This window comes from Schistocerca serialis, chromosome 3 (assembly GCF_023864345.2).
Source record: "Schistocerca serialis cubense isolate TAMUIC-IGC-003099 chromosome 3, iqSchSeri2.2, whole genome shotgun sequence".
Taxonomy (NCBI): domain Eukaryota; kingdom Metazoa; phylum Arthropoda; class Insecta; order Orthoptera; family Acrididae; genus Schistocerca; species Schistocerca serialis.
The window spans coordinates 954,584,931-954,600,737 of record NC_064640.1 but is presented as its reverse complement, the minus strand read 5'-3'; the positions used below and the strand labels follow the sequence as shown (position 1 = coordinate 954,600,737).

Genomic DNA, 15,807 nt, shown 5'->3' with positions numbered 1-15,807 from the left:
AAACTGGTCAGGGCTCGTCTTCGGCATCTGTAGACCTCCTTTTTACTATACGCTCAGCGAGCAGACTGATGAAGTGTCGTCGAAACTTTGACCGCTATTTCATCGGTAACATTAACCTGCTCCAAAATACATGTCTTTATTTTCACCTTTCCTTCATTTTGCTAAGTTACGACTGTGTCAGGAGAGTGACCTATGGTGGGTTCCGTGGTTAATATACTAACAGGATGCAGTAGCATATGCGGGCCCATATACAAATTTAGAAAATCTGTTCTCAGTAATGGTTACTTTTTCAGAAGCATATGCAACATTAACACAAGATTTAAAAATTGAATTAGTAAGCACAAGATTTAATGTCAGTCGGCATAAACGGTGCAAGAAGTAGTTTATTACTTTACAGCGTGAGATTTTAGTTGGGTCTAAACGGGTGATACAATGAACTGACGAAAGTCATGGCATAGCGATATGCATATATATACATGACGGTTGTATCACGCACACAAGTTATAAAAAAGCAGCGCATTGGCGGAGCTGTTATTTGTGCTCAGGTGATTCATGTGAAACGGTTTCTAACGTGATCATAGCCGCACAGCGGGAAATAAGTCTTTGAACGCGGAATGGTAGATGGAGCTAGACGAATGGGACATTCTATTTCGGAAATCGTTAGGGAGTTCAGCATTCCAAGATCCACAGTGCCAAGAGTGTGATGAGAATATCAAATTTCAGGCGTTACCTCTCGCCACGGACAACGCAGTGGCCGATGGCCTTCGCTCAACGACCGAGAGTAACGGCGTATTCGTAGAGTTGTTAGCACTAACAGAAATCAACAATGCGTGAAATAACCGCATAAATCAATATGGGACGTCCGACGAACGTATCCGTTAGGACAGTGCTGCGAAATTTGGCGTTAATACGCTATGACAGTAGACGACCGACGAGAGTGCCTTTGCTAACAGCACGACATCGCCTGCAGCGCCTCTCTTGGGCGCGTGACCATTTCGGTTGGGTCCTAGACGACCGGAAAACCTTGGCCTGGCCAAATGAATCCCAATTTCTGTTGATAAGAGCTGGTGGTAGGGTTCGAGTGTGGCGCAGACCACACAAAGCCATGCACCCAAGTTGTCCACAACGCACTGTGCAAGCTGATGGTGACTCCATAATGGTGCAGGCTGTATTTTACATGGAATGGAATGGGACCTGTGGTCGAACTGAACACATCACTGACTTGAAATTACGTTCGGCTATTCAGAGACCATTTGCAGCTATTCATAGATTTCATGTTCCCAAATAACGATGGAATTTTTATGGCTGAGAATGCGCCATGTCACCGGGTCACAATAGTTCGCGATTGGTTTTAAGGGCATTCTGGACAAGTCGAGCGAATGATCTGACCGCCTAGATCGCTGGCATGAATACTGTCGAACATTTACGGGACGTAATCGCAGATCAGTTCATGCACGAATCCCTACAGTGGCAACACTTCCGCAACTTATGGATGGCTATAGACGCAGCACGGCTCAATATTTCTGCAGGGGACTTCCAATGACTTGGTGAAGCTATACCATTGTTGCACAACGCCGGGCAAAAGGAGACCCGACACAATGTTAGGAGGTGTCCTACGACTTTTGTCACCTCAGTGCATATAAGCAAAGCTAAACTTTAAAAAAAGCATATTGTGAGGCCGATGATTCTCTGTAGAAATTCATCTCGGTAACTTAAAATATAATTTTGCTGTAGGAAATATTTACTTTAATACCAGTAATATGATTTCTGCGATTCCAAAAAATAAATGACCCAATGGAACTGCTTTCAGTTATTTTCATCTTATAATAGATTTAAGATAGTTCAGAATCTCATTAATATGGTACTGTCACGTCGTAGCCACAGCCAAGTCCTATTCCGAAAGCAGCGTCGTCAATTAACTTCAATACTTACTGTAGCACTGAAAGAACGTTTTTTAGGAGTATCAACGAACTGCCAGAACATAACTACATCACTGGGCGGAATGTTCTGCCATTTATACAAACGTCGAATATTCCACAATATTACAAACATACGAGACTTCATGAACCTACCAGAAATTATAAATACTAAATAACAAATAACTTCTGATGGTCGGGTTTGAACTGGCGACCCAGAACACGCCAGCCAGTGACGCTAACCAATATGCATACACGGCATGCACCACAGTTCGAGGCATTGTTGTTCTAATAGAGGCGACTACACCACTCTGGATCTAGATCTTGGCAATAGTTCTCTGTATGGCGGCATTGGCGGATCCTCTTCACGAAGATGAGTGTCGAGGGTAGTCCCTCCCGCCGAAGTTTCTCGGTCACTGAGGTGGTCTTCAGTTTCCTTGAGCCTCTCGTCGTCGATTTGCGCCTCTGTACTGTAGTAGTGCCTGATACGAAGGACATGGGGTTCTCTGACCTTTTGTCTTCTTGATGAAGACTCAATCCTCGACTTTATATGTGACTTCCGACAAATGACGAAGAATACAATGGAGCCCAAAGAAGCACTTTAGTAACTTTCCCATAGAACGAAGGGAGGATGGGGAAGGAAATCGGCCGTGCCCTTTCAAAGGAACCATCACGGCATTTGCTTGAAGCGATTTAAGGAAATCACAGAAACCCTAAATCGGGATGGCCGAATGCGGGTCCAGTGTCTAACCACTGCGCCACCCCGCTCCGTTTCCACGCAGGCATAAAAGTCCATACCAAGTTACCCAGTCCGTATCTCACTGGCCAGTGTTTGATGTTACCGCTCTTTTCTCTTCGGGTTTTGTCCTCTGAGTCCCCAGGACATATGCGAGTCATCTGTCTTCTTCGATCCTGGTGATGAGGTGCTTCAAGTAGTCATTCTGAGTGCCACTTGGCTGAAACGGGGACGGCGTTTCCTTTGTTGCTTCGCCCTCACAACTGTGGAGCAGGAAGAACGGCGTGAAATCTGCTGCGTCTTGTCTCACTGTGTTGTATGCGAAAGTAACGATGTGCAATATTGTAACCGTCTCTCTGTTCAACACCAACAAACATCGAGGGCATATCTGCCAACGTCCTATTAAATCATTCCGTGAGGTCATTCCTATGTGTATGGCAGGCAGTTACCCTGTGAGTGATGTGAAATTACCACAGATGTTAAGTCCCATAGTGCTCAGAGCCATTTGAACCATTTTTGACTATTATCCGACGATTCCCTTTTGTCAATATGGGGAAGATCCCCAAGAGGTCGATTCCAATTCGATGCTGCAGACACAATTTGTACCCGATGCCCCAGAGGTAGTCGCGAGACATTCTTCCAGCATTAGCATTCCTTACAGTGACACACATATTGTCTAGTGGATCAGTAATGTCCTGGAGAGTGATATTTGCATCTGATTCTGCCTGGAGTCTTCACGAGTACCAATTGACCAGATATTTTAGCGTCATGGAAAAACTTCTCGAAAACTGTCCATAGGTGGGCTGGTATGATGAGCAACCATTTCTGCCACATCAGATCATAGTTCCTCTTATAAAATATTTCGTTCATTAACTGGAATTCTCCTTTGGTCGGTTCCTCTTCCTTCAACGCTTCTATAGTATACAACGGAACTGGATCTTCGCTCTATTCTGTGACGATGTCATACAGGTTGGGGCCAATAAAAGTGGCCTGGGGAACAGAGTACGGGCTAAAAAGTAACACAGCAGGGGAAAGGAAATTCTGTAGGAAGCTGACCACAGCGGATGCTGAAAGTGACCCCTCGTCAGGTAATTGATGAAGGCAGATCGACGCTAGACTACTGGTATTGCTGGAATCTCATGTGAAATGTTCTGCTGCTGTTCTTGAAGACTATGAGGGTTGTTGCAATACACCTTAAACTTGAGAGCTCCTCACACAAAGCAATCGCAAAGTGGCAGATCAGGCGACCTGGGTGGCCAACTAGACCCCTGCTAACAACTCCTGTCAGCCATGAAGATTGTGTAAATGTGCTCCAGGGTTTAGCTGGCTGTATGGATAGTCACTCCATCCTGTTGGAATTAACTGTAGGTCTTTCCATCCTCCATTAATGCTGCCTCAAATGGTTTCAAAATGTTGGCAATATAACGCGCCAAAGTCAGCCTGATGAAAGAAAATGTGGTGTGCAGACACTGCACACCCAACCCCAATGCAATGGCATTTCGTGGAAGTTATGTCGATTCTTCGCTGCCCAGAACCTGTGATTCTGTTAGTTGACTTAGTCCAAGCCATTTATTGTTATCTCAGTGAACAGCCACTCACAAAATGAACAGCAGACACTCGGTAGGGATGCAGGTGCAGGTCCAGATGGTATATTCATTTGCATTATCAATGTGATATGTCAGTCTCATGCGACAGATGTCGGGTTGATTTGGTAGGACTCTGAAGCATTTTCTGGTAAACTGCACCCACATTTTCTGGTATATGAGCACGTTTCGGATTTTTTTTACTTGTTCAAAACAGATCCTGTCTGACGCCATTTTCGGACTAAGTGTTGCATGGCACTCTTTGCTGTCACTTTGACACCGCTAAACTTCTCAACAAACAACTGACCACACCGTTTCCACGGCTTTGTTGTCACATAACTTTTCACAACGAATACCTGCTGCTCCACTGTGAGTACCATCGTCCCCTTTGCACTGCTCCACTCACACTCACACAGCCTGCACAACCCTCTGGGCTGGTGTGGATGATGTGGCGGGCATACACGTGCTGTGCACGTCGCGGGGTTTGGTTACATGCATACATTCATGTCCAATCGTACCCATTCACCCGGGCCCTTTTTATTTGCCCTATCCTGCATAATGCAGTGATGACTAAAAATTCGTCCACGCTGTTGAGTTCCCGCAAAAAATTCCTTGAAGGGCAGTCGACGTTCTTACGTTTGCGACTCCTTCTGTCAACCACTATGATGTACCCTGAAGCCTCAGAGCCCATCTTGCCAGTCGACCTAACTGATCCTTCCAGCTAGTTGACCAGCATAAGGAATGGCGTACCAGCACAATAGTGAATGGTCTGCCAAATAAAAACTGCTGTAACTTGTTGATGACTCAAAAACCTGCAAGGCGGTCTATCTGAATGTAGAGCAGTTCATCTAGGACTTGGATAGTGCCCAGGAAGTATAAGGTATCACATTTTCAGCATCTTACTGAATTTTCACTAGAACTGCCTCCGTCCCAAAACAGCTAGCGTAAGTGTCAAGTTCTGTCTCTCGGCATTCTCGTCATACAATACTAGGACAGGAGATTATGTTAGCGCCTCCTTAAGGATAGGGGAAGATCTTTCTTGCATGTTGTTCCGTGAAAATTTGGCTCTCCCAGCAGTAGGTCTTGCAAGAGAAGTGCCTTGGTAGAGAAGTCCTTTATGAATCGCCCGTAGTATGAGCATATTCGCATAAAAATTCCCACATCACGAATGTGTCGAGAACTCTGAACATCTGTGACCACTCATATTTTCTCTGGGTCGAAGAAGACTTAATCGCCACCAACTTGGTGCCACAAGAGTTTTATTTCTTGGGCAACATTAAGGCAACTTTTCGGATTCAGGCACAGGCCTTGGTCTGTCTTTCCTGTACTTCAGATCTGAAAGCATCCATGTTGTTCTTCGGTAAGCCCAAATCCACTTGATAGCAGCTTCTTCCTCTGCGTTGTTCCTCGTCTATGGCACTAAGCTGTTCTTCCTGGACTGGTTCAGCTGTGCTTCCGCACATATTTGTAGGGATTAGTTATAACTGCTCGTGACAACTAGAGACTCGAAATTCTCCTTGATCACCTACAATGCTTGTATCATTGTTGGCACATAGATTTCTTTTGTGAGCCTGAGTAGCTTTTTGGAATCGACAGTCGCAGTTTAACTGAGGACCTCGGTTGGCGTCTGGAAATAGTCTCGATGACGATAACAATGTCTTCAATGGCAAACAACCGCCCAGAATAATCTTAGTTGTGTGTGCTTTTTGGAATGGCTCCTCCATCTGGAGGCCTGACCTTCCACAATCTATGGTTCCTTGTGATGCCTGCAAGAAGATCTATCCAAGAATAACATTATGACCACATTCTGTTAAAATGAGACAATCAAAGGGCTGTGTTCCGTCACTAATAGATATTCTTGAAAACGTGTTGCTGTCAACTGGAGGTATTTCCCATTTGCGACCTTCAGCACAATCGCTTTCGTAGTATGGAACATAGTCTTCTTTAGCCGGTGACAATAAGCATTAATATTACAAAAAAAGAAGCCCGTGAACCGACTATCACATCTACACGCTGGCCATCGATGATGATGTCAACGAGATTTCCTGACTGTCGTCCATGGAGGATTTTCATCTGTGGCGGCCTCACCTCGATAGATTATCGCCTCAGTTTTACTGAGTCCGGTGGATAGGCGAGTGACAGGGGACGGGGAACAGCTAAGGGGTGTTGGGGAGCGACCTCGTCCCTGAATAAGGAGATGGGCTTCGTGTCACACATTGACTACAGTCGTATGCTGTTATCTGGCGTGGACAGAACTGTTGTGATGGTTGATGTCTGACGGCGTAGTAGTCGTCGTCGAAAAACTCTTCTTCGTTCTCTGCAACAGAGGACAACGTGTACACGGTGCCTAAATTGTAAACATACCGGCGTTTTGTCCTCTATCCTCCAAATGTCTGTTCCTCTGCGGTACGCTGTACTTGGCAGAGGAGTTGATGTACTTGCATTGGTCTAGTGTTGGGTTGTCGTTTGATGCCTGCGGCATAAATCCTTGTTGGCCGAGTCCATTCTTCCTGGAAGGTTCAACTGTTGGCGGAGATTGCTGCTAAAGTCGATACACCTCTTCTTCAACACTCTCTATTACCTCCTGAAATATGGGGTCTGCTATTTCTTGCTTACTCGATCCGACACGTCTGGTTGTCATAAAACGCTGTATCTCTTCTCTCACCATCCGGCATATGACAGAGACGATGTCGTGGTGGTCTTCCACAACTGCCGTAGCGGCCACAATCGGAGGTCAGTCAAACTTCTTTCGTCTGATTCTTTTCTGTTACATTTTCTCGATTCACTGGCAGCACTTGATGGATTTCTCGGTAGTTGTAACATCCTTTACCAGAAGAGCTTGATACACGTCTTCTGTAACTCCTTTCATCCAATCTTCAAGTGTGAGATTTTGTCAGCTTCTGTCATATTTGGATTCAAAATACTGCACAGTGCCAAAATATTTCGTAAGTAAGATTGTCGTTTCCCGATAATATTACCGCAATATTTTCTCCACCCTCTCGCTGTTTGTTTTTTCCTCCATCTGTGAAGTCTAAAACAATTATCCAAGTTACGCGCCACCACTTTCACTTGAACGAACTTCGTTACTGGAACAGGAGCCACAGGTTGGTTAGTTGGTTTAAAAGAGGTGGAAAGGGACCAAACTACGAGGTCATCGGTCCCTTGTTCCTAATAAAACAATGTCACAGGTGTGAGAATACAACAGACAAGACATATAACACAAAACAGAAAGAAAGGAAAGACCACAAGAACGAAGGAAAGGCAATGAACACTAAAAGGAACAAAAGGACAAGAAAAAAAAAACAGAAATATCCAAGAAACAGTTAGAAGAGAGTAAAACAAGGAAGCAGATTACAGTGGCTGGCCGACCACGAAAATAAAAGGAAAAACCAGCCACCCTGCAACACATTAAAACCTCTACCATAAAAGCACTAGGGTGGAGCACACAGAGGGACAAAGGACATGCCCTAAAACTCAGATCGAATGATAAAACTCACCCTCACGGATGAAACGTGAAACTAAAAAAGTCGATGAGGCGTTGTCCGCTAAAATCAATGATAACGAGTCCGGCAACTGAAATGAAGTCGCAGGGCAGCCAAAGAAGTACAGAGCAGAAGAATATGGGCCACTGGCAACCGGGCGCCGCACCAACACTCAGGCGGGTCTTCACGGCCCAGGAGGTAGCTGTGGGTCGCCCAGGCATGGCCAATTGCGGAGCCGGCAGAGAACACGGAGTCCCTGGGAGAGGCCCTCATCGACGACTTCCACACATTCGTGGTCCCCTTAATGGCTCGCAGTTTGTTGTGTGTGCTGAGATTTTGCCATTCCGTCTCCCAAAGCTGAAAAACCTTACAGCGTAATAACGAACGCAGGTCAGTTGCGGGAATGCCCATCTCCAGAAGTGGTTTCCGTGTAGCCTGTTTGGCCAGCCTGTCAGCAAGTTCATTTCCTGGGATTCCGACGTGACCAGGGGTTCAGACGAACACCACGGAACGACTGGGCCGTTCCAGGGCGTAGATGGACTCCTGGATGGAAGCTACCAAAGGATGACAAGGGTAGCACTGGTCGATAGTATTCAGGTTGCTCAAGGTGTCAGTACATAAAAGAAAAGACTTCCCAGGGCATGAACGGAGATATTGAAGCGTGCGAAAAACGGCCACCAGCTCTGCAGTGAATACACTGCATCCATCGGCTAAGGAATGCCGTTCAATATGGCCGCCGTGAACGTAGGCAAAGCCAACACGACCATCAGCCATCGAGCCGTCGGTGGAAACCACTTCAGAGACCCGGAACACGTCAAGAATCGAGAGGAAGTGATAGCAGAGAGCCGCAGGGTTAACGGAGTCCTTAGAGCCACGTGATAGGGCCAGACAAAGCTGCGGCCGAGGCGTACACCATGGAGGCGTACGTGAACGGACCGCAAGTAGAGGTGGTGAAGGGAAGGACTCCAGTTCGAAGAGAAAGGACAGCACGCGACCCGCAATCATTAGCCCCGACCTGGGTCACCGATGCCGGATATGGACTGCCGCGGGCGGGAAAAGGAGACGGTAATTTGGATGATCAGGACAACTATGAATGTGTGCTACGTAACTGGCGAGCAGTTGTGCACGTCTGATTTGCAATGGAGGGACCCCAGCCTCCACCAGTACCCTGGTCACCGGACTCGTTCTAAAAGCTCCTGTCGCTAGTCGCACCCCGCAGTGGTGCATACGGTCGAGTAAATGCAACCCTGAGGGCGCTGCCGAACCATAAACCACACTACCATGGTATATTCGGGATTCGAAAAAGGGCTCTGTAGAGCCGCAGCAGCGTAGAGTGATCTGCACCCCAATTGGTGTTGCTCAGGCAACGGAGGGCATCGAGGTGCTGCCAGCACTTCTGCTTAAGCTGACCAAGCTGAGGAAGCCAAGTCAATCGAGCGTCGAAAACCAGTCCTAAGAATCGACGTATTTCCACTACAGTGAGTGTATCGTCATGAAGGTAAAGTTCTAGGTCCGGATGAACGGTACGACGCCGACAGAAGTGCATGACACACGACTTTGCGGCTGAAAACTGGAAGCCGTGGGCTACAGCCCATAACTGCTTCTTGTGGATGGCTCCCTATAGGCGCCGCTGAGCAACACCAGTACTGGAGCAGCAGTACAAAATGCAGAAGTCGTCTGCAAACAGAGAAGGTGAGACAGAGGGCCCGACAGCTGCTGCTGGACCGTTAATGGCCACTAAAAATAGACACTCAATACAGAGCCCTGCAGGACTCCGTTCTCCTGGATATGGTGGGAGGCACCAATTTCGACATGGAAAGTACATCGGGAGCGAGCCCTGGAGACCCCACTCATACAATGTGGCAAGGATATGATGTCGCCAGGTCGCGCCATATGTTTACGTAAGTCAAAAAAGACGGCAATCAGATGTTGCCATCTGCAAAGGGCTGTTTGGATTGCAGACTCGATGGACACAAGGTTATCAGCGGTAGAGCGACCCTGGCGGAAGCCACCCTGACAAGGAGCCAGCAAGTCACGTGACTCCAGGACCCAACTCAACCGCCGACGTACTATACGTTCCAGCAGCTTACAAAGAACGTTGGTGAGGCTGATGGACCGATAGCTATCCACATCAAGCGGGTTTTTACCGGGTTTGAGCACCGGAATGATGGTGCTCACCCGCCATTGCGACGGAAAGACACCATCGCACCAGGTCCGGTTGAAGATGATGAGGAGATGTCGCTTGTAGTCAGATGAGAGATGTTTAATCATCTGGTTGTGGATCCGATCAGGCCCAGGAGCTGTGTCAGGGCAATGTGCAAGGGCACTGAGGAGCTCCCTCTCTGTCGTTATAGGATCCACCATGGTGTGTAGTGGATGAGAGGACGTTCCCTTCCAGCCGCCGTCTGAGAGTGTGAAAGGCTGGGGGGTAATTCTCCGACGCAGATGTTCGAGTAAAGTACTCAGCAAAGTGCTCGGCAATCGCGTTTGCGTCGGTAGATAACACGCCATTTATGGTAACACCTGTTGGGGTCTGGTACCCGAAAAGACGTTTGATCTTTGCCCAGACTTGGGAAGGTAACGTATGTCACCCAATGGTCGAGACGTATCTCTCCCAACACTCCTGCTTTCGTCGTTTGGTAAGATGGCGAACGCGAACACGGCGCTTTTTAAAGGCTATGAGGTGCTCCAGGGAAGGGTACCACTTATGCCGCTGTAGAGCTCGCCGACGCTCCTTAATTGCTTCAGCGGCTTCCGGCGACCACCGACGGACTGCCCTACGCCTCGGGCACCCTGAAGAGCGAGGGATTGCGTTTTCTACCGCAGAAACAATTGTTGTAGTCACCTGCTCAACCATCACATCGATGTTACCATGAGGGGGAGATTCAACGGTGACAGCGGAGGTGAAAGTTTCCCAGTCCACCTTGTTTAAAGCCCATATGGGCAGGCACCCGTGGGCCTGACGCCGGGGCAGTGACAGGAAGATGGGGAAGTGGTCACTACTACACAGGTCGTCATGTGCTCTCCAGTGGATAAGTGGGAGGAGGCTGCAAATTAATACATAAATGGCCGAGTAACTACGATGAGCCACACTGAAATGTGTGGCGGCCCCAGTAAGAGGTAGAGGTCGAACTGAGACAGTAAAGTTTCGACATCTCTGCCGCCTCGGCCAGTAAGCACAGTGCCACCCCACAAGTGGTTATGGGCGTTAAAATCTCCCAAAAGTAGGAAAGGTTTAGGGAGTTGATCAATCAGTGCAGCTAATACATTCAGGAGTACTGCACCATCTGGAGGAATATATACATTGCAGACAGTTATTTCCTGCGTCGTACTACTTCTGATAGCCACAGCTTCACGAGGGGTTTGAAGGGGCACAGGTTCACTACAGGCTTAGTTTAGGATATAAACGCAAACTCCACCTGACACTCGATTATACTAGCTATGGTTCTTGTAATATCCTTTATAGCCACGGAGGGCAGGGGTCCGTATTGCCAGGAACCAAGTTTCCTGGGGGCAATGCAGATAGCAGGTGTAAAGCTTAACAGTTGCTGTAGCTCAGCCAGGCGGTGGTACAGTTTTAGAAAATTTTGTGCACTGCCTGACAAAAAAAGGGAAGCGCCCAGAGGGGCAGAATGAAACGAAATGAAACTTCACGATTTGAGAGGGTATGTGATGTTCCTTCAACGATTATGAAATCGAATCACAAATTTGCAAAGAACGTGGCAGTATGAGCTCACTTAGCGATATGAATTTTACATTCGTGATCTCCTCGGGAGGTATAAGTAGGTGGAAGTGTGTCAGTTTGGAGCCACTGGAACATGAAACGTCACTTCTATGAAAAGGCCATCTATCGCCACTCAGTGGACGTCCAGTTGCGGTAACTTCGTGCAAATTCCTTCGTCGCTGACGAACATTTGTCAGCACGGATGCACGAACCAGGTGCCTGCCGCGGAAGCCTATACACAGCACGACTCACGCCCCGTCCTCACAGCTCTACTTCAGCCAGTATCTCGTCTCCTACCTTCCAAACTTTACAGAAGCACTCCTGCGAACCTTACAGAACTAGCACTCCTGAAAGAAAGGATATTGCGGAGACATGGCTTAGCCACAGCCTGGGGGATGTTTCCAGAATGAGATTTTCACTCTGCAGCGGAGTGTGCGCTGATATGAAACATCCCCCAGGCTGTGGCTAAGCCATGTCTCCGCAATATCCTTTCTTTCAGGAGTGCTAGTTCTGTAAGGTTAGCAGGAGACCTTCTGTAAAGTTTGGAAGGTAGGAGACGAGATACTGGCTGAAGGAAAGCTGTGAGGACGTGGCGTGAGTCGTGCTTGGGTAGCTCAGTCGGTAGAGCACTTGCCCGCGAAAGGCATAGAAGTGACGTTTCATGTTCCAGTGGCTCCAAACTGACACACTTCCACCTACTTATACCTCCCGAGGAGATCACGAATGTAAAATTAGAGAGATTCGAGCGCGCACGGAGGCTTTCAGACAGTCGTTCTTCCCGCGAACCATACGCGACTGGAACAGAAAAGGAAGGTAATGACAGTGGCACGTAAAGTGCCCTCCGCCACACACCGCTGGGTGGCTTGCGGAGTATAAATGTAGATGTAGATCGGACAGATGGACCGATAGAGGTACTCAAGGTAACCTCCGCCACACACCGTCAGGTGGCTTGCGGAGTATGGATGTAGATGGCCGAGACCCCGCAACCAACATCGGAAGGGTAGAGACCGGAACAAGGAGCGTTAATTATCTGGAGAATGTTTTAGTGGCATTCCCTGAGTGATCTGGTCATTCTGGAAGGCACAATGGATCAACATAAATACGCAATTATCTTTGGGGGATCATGCCCGTGCCTACATGCAGTTTGCTTGTCCCCCAGTACGATGGCATCTACCAGCAGGACAATGCAACGAGTCACACAGCTCGCAGTGCACATGCGTGGTTCGAAGAGCACCAAGATGAGTTTACTGTACTCCCCTGGCCGCAACGAATCCCCCAATCCAGTTTCTGTGGTACCATCTCGATCTGGCTGTTCATGCCACGGATCCTTAATCAAGAAACCTATCGCAGCTGGCCACTGCACGGCTCCACATCCCTGTCGGCACATTCTAGAACCTCACTGACACACTTCCTCCACATCTCGCAGCGATCTGCGCTGCAAACGGTGGTTATTCATGCTTTTGACAGGTGGTCACATTAATGTGACCTGACAGTGTACGTATTAGGGTTCAAAACATGTCGGTTATCAGAGTCAAAGCATAAGCAAAAGTAGGACAAGCATAAGGCAAGAAATGATACGTGTCCCTCAAAGTTGCCATGCCAGCATTTTCCGTAAGCGATCTAGGCAACTTAAGGAACCTACATCAGGATGGCCTGACGGTAATCTGAACCACCGTTCTCTCGAATGCTATATGAGGAGCTTCAGAATTTTCAGACAGTGAAATGCAATGAGCCTCAGAATGAACGTGTGTATCAATTATTCGTAACTTCTTGTTATGATCTTTGACACAATTAGAAATAATGACGACTCATGTTTGTCTGATTATTATTATACTTCTTTGGCGCAATCGTAATTCTGTATTATTTGCCTTAAACGCGCGTAAATGGAAGTAGAGGAGGACCGCATGAAACGTTTGACCCACATCATCTGTAGAGGACTGAGCTGGAGAGTTAGGCAACCCCCTTCGACACGCTTGGGTGGAGTTTGCCTACCTTCAGGTGCTAGAGCAGCAGCAAAGTGAATTGGTGTCGAAGTTCCCGACAGGTGCTCAACAAAGGTGCATGGGAGGCACCGGGGATGTTACCGAACTGGGTGGTCTTAGAGTGACACATTGTTATTTTATTCACGCATGTGTCAATATCGAACAATCCCGTCATCACGCCATAGAAGAGCGCGAAAAAGAAAGGACAGATCAGGATGAAAACACTCTCCTGCTTCGGATCAGGTTCAAATTTCTTCGAATGGTTTTCAACGATCGCTAGTGGTTCCACCCTGTATGGCACAGCATGCTCAGTGGAGTTAGTAATGTTGAAACACCCAGGAGGGTGGCAGCAATGGTCATATTTATCAAGAATGACGCCCTGTTGCTCAGTGCATATCGAACTGTCGTTTTCGACCGCGAGATGTATCGGAATCAACACGCCAATAGCAGGGATAGTTTCATTGACGCCCTCTATGCCACACCCTGAGGCCTTTTCGTTTCGGTTCACAGCGGCGGTGTGTCTGAAATGTTTTCCTTTGCCAACCATTACGAAACAGCACGATTTCGACACTGGGTGGCCGTCCGCGGTGGCCGAGCGGTTCTAGGTGCTTCAGTCCGGAACTGCGCGACTGCTACGGTCGCAGGTTCGAATCCTGCCTCGGACATGGATGTGTGTGACGTCTTTAGGTTAGTTAGGTTTAAGTAGTTCTAAGTTCTAGGGAACTGATGACCTCAGATGTTAAGTCCCATAGTGCTCAGAGCCATTTTCACACTGGGTGTGGCGGTTCTGAACTAAATCGGAGAGGCGTCAAAAGAAGGGGTGAAATGTGGGTAAATGGGGTGTGACCTTCCCATTGTGACACCATTAACCTGCCTTACAGCTCACATGAACTTCTGCCCTGTGGCCTTTTTTCACACGTGTCAAACGTTCTAGGCACCTTTGCGCTAAATTTCAAACTTACTCGTTGCAATCGGAGATAATTACGAGGTTTCGAAAGCACGATCCTTTAATTTTGTTGCGCAGTGTAGTTTCACGACAAATGGCTCTGGATACACCTTGCTACTAGTCAATACCCATTGCATGTTCTGCATTCTTTCAGGCTGATACTAAATTGCTATATATGTACGAGGGTTGGAACTTAAACAGTGGCAAGTATTTATTCACAACCTATACAAAAGTGTTACAAGTTTGCACCTGTTACTGCCCTTCAAAGTAGTCACCAGTGTTGTGTAGAACCCGATGCCAGCGATGTGGAAGGCGTAGTATACCGTTAGCAGAGCCTGTTCTGTTGATGGTGCGAATGGAGCGGTCTCAAGTTATGGTGATTCTCTTGTACGACTGTGATGATGTTACCCTAACGCATTACGTTCCTCCATGGCAGACCATCAATGCACAGTATTACTGTTCGTTTTTGAGCATCACCTGCGACCTGCTTTGCGAAAGAAGCGGCGACACTTTCTGCGCAACCCACCCATCATTTTGCACGACAATGCGCGAGTGCATACAACACAAGCTGTGGCTGCTCTGTTCGATCGATAGGACTGGGAAGTACTGTACCATCCACCATACTCCCTGGACTTGAGTCCTTGTAACTTTGATTTGATTCCGAAGATGAAGGAACCACTTCGTGGCATTCGCTTCAGAATTGTTCCAGAGATACGACGGGCAGTAGACCGCCCCCATTCGCACCATCAACAGAACAGGCTCTGCTAACGGTACACTACGCCTTCCACATCGCTGGCAACAATAGCAGGTGCAAACATGTAACTCTTTTGTATCGGTTGTTAATAAATAGTTACCACTATTTAAGTTCCAACCCTCGTATGTATGTATGTAGAGCAAGATTGCATATTCAGTTTGCTATGGGGGTGGGGGTGTTTGCAGCTGCCCTTTCCTGCCCCCTTGTACATTCCTGAAGTTACTCCAATAAGATAGGATCACAAGTTTGGTTGTAGCTTTGTCCTCCACTGTATGAGTGCGTACTCACCAGCCTTGTATCCAGACAGCGCCTGACTCTCCATTTTTCCGACGTCCCCTCTATCTTCCTCCATCGTGTCCTAAAAAAAGAAACAAGGAAGTACCGGTAGTGAAAATACTTGGACTAGATAACAGTATTTATAAAACTATGTTAATTAATATTCACTTTTCTTTATTTGTTTAGTGTGTGGTAACACACTGTGAAGACGCAAAACGTTCATTACTTTTTTACTCGGCAGCATTCAAGTACGCCTGGCGAGGCGACACGTACTTGCAGTTTGTGGATTGGTCCGCCATCTACCGATGACCGGGGGAAGCGTGAAGCAGCGACTGAGATAGGGACTTCCCCACCCGATATCCAGCTTAACAGTTCCGAAATGTGAATTTATTTTATAATTGATATGTA

The 15,807-nt window shown here is 47.5% G+C and overlaps 1 protein-coding gene across 4 annotated transcripts in view; it reads right to left on the bottom strand.

The window, feature by feature from the left end:
• LOC126471402 (band 7 protein AGAP004871-like) overlaps positions 1-15,807 on the bottom strand; it is a 259,932-nt gene that overhangs the window by 231,647 nt on the left and 12,478 nt on the right. For 2 of the 4 annotated variants that reach the window (XM_050099528.1, XM_050099527.1), the window contains exons 1-2: positions 15,626-15,687; positions 15,412-15,481 (exon numbers count right to left, since the gene is read on the bottom strand). In XM_050099528.1, coding sequence (XP_049955485.1) covers positions 15,412-15,481; positions 15,626-15,643 — 88 coding nt within the window. In that variant the 5' untranslated portion in view covers positions 15,644-15,687. Of the gene's footprint in view, positions 1-15,411; positions 15,482-15,567; positions 15,688-15,807 lie in introns of those variants that run through there. The other 2 variants (XM_050099531.1, XM_050099530.1) reach the window with 2 other exon arrangements.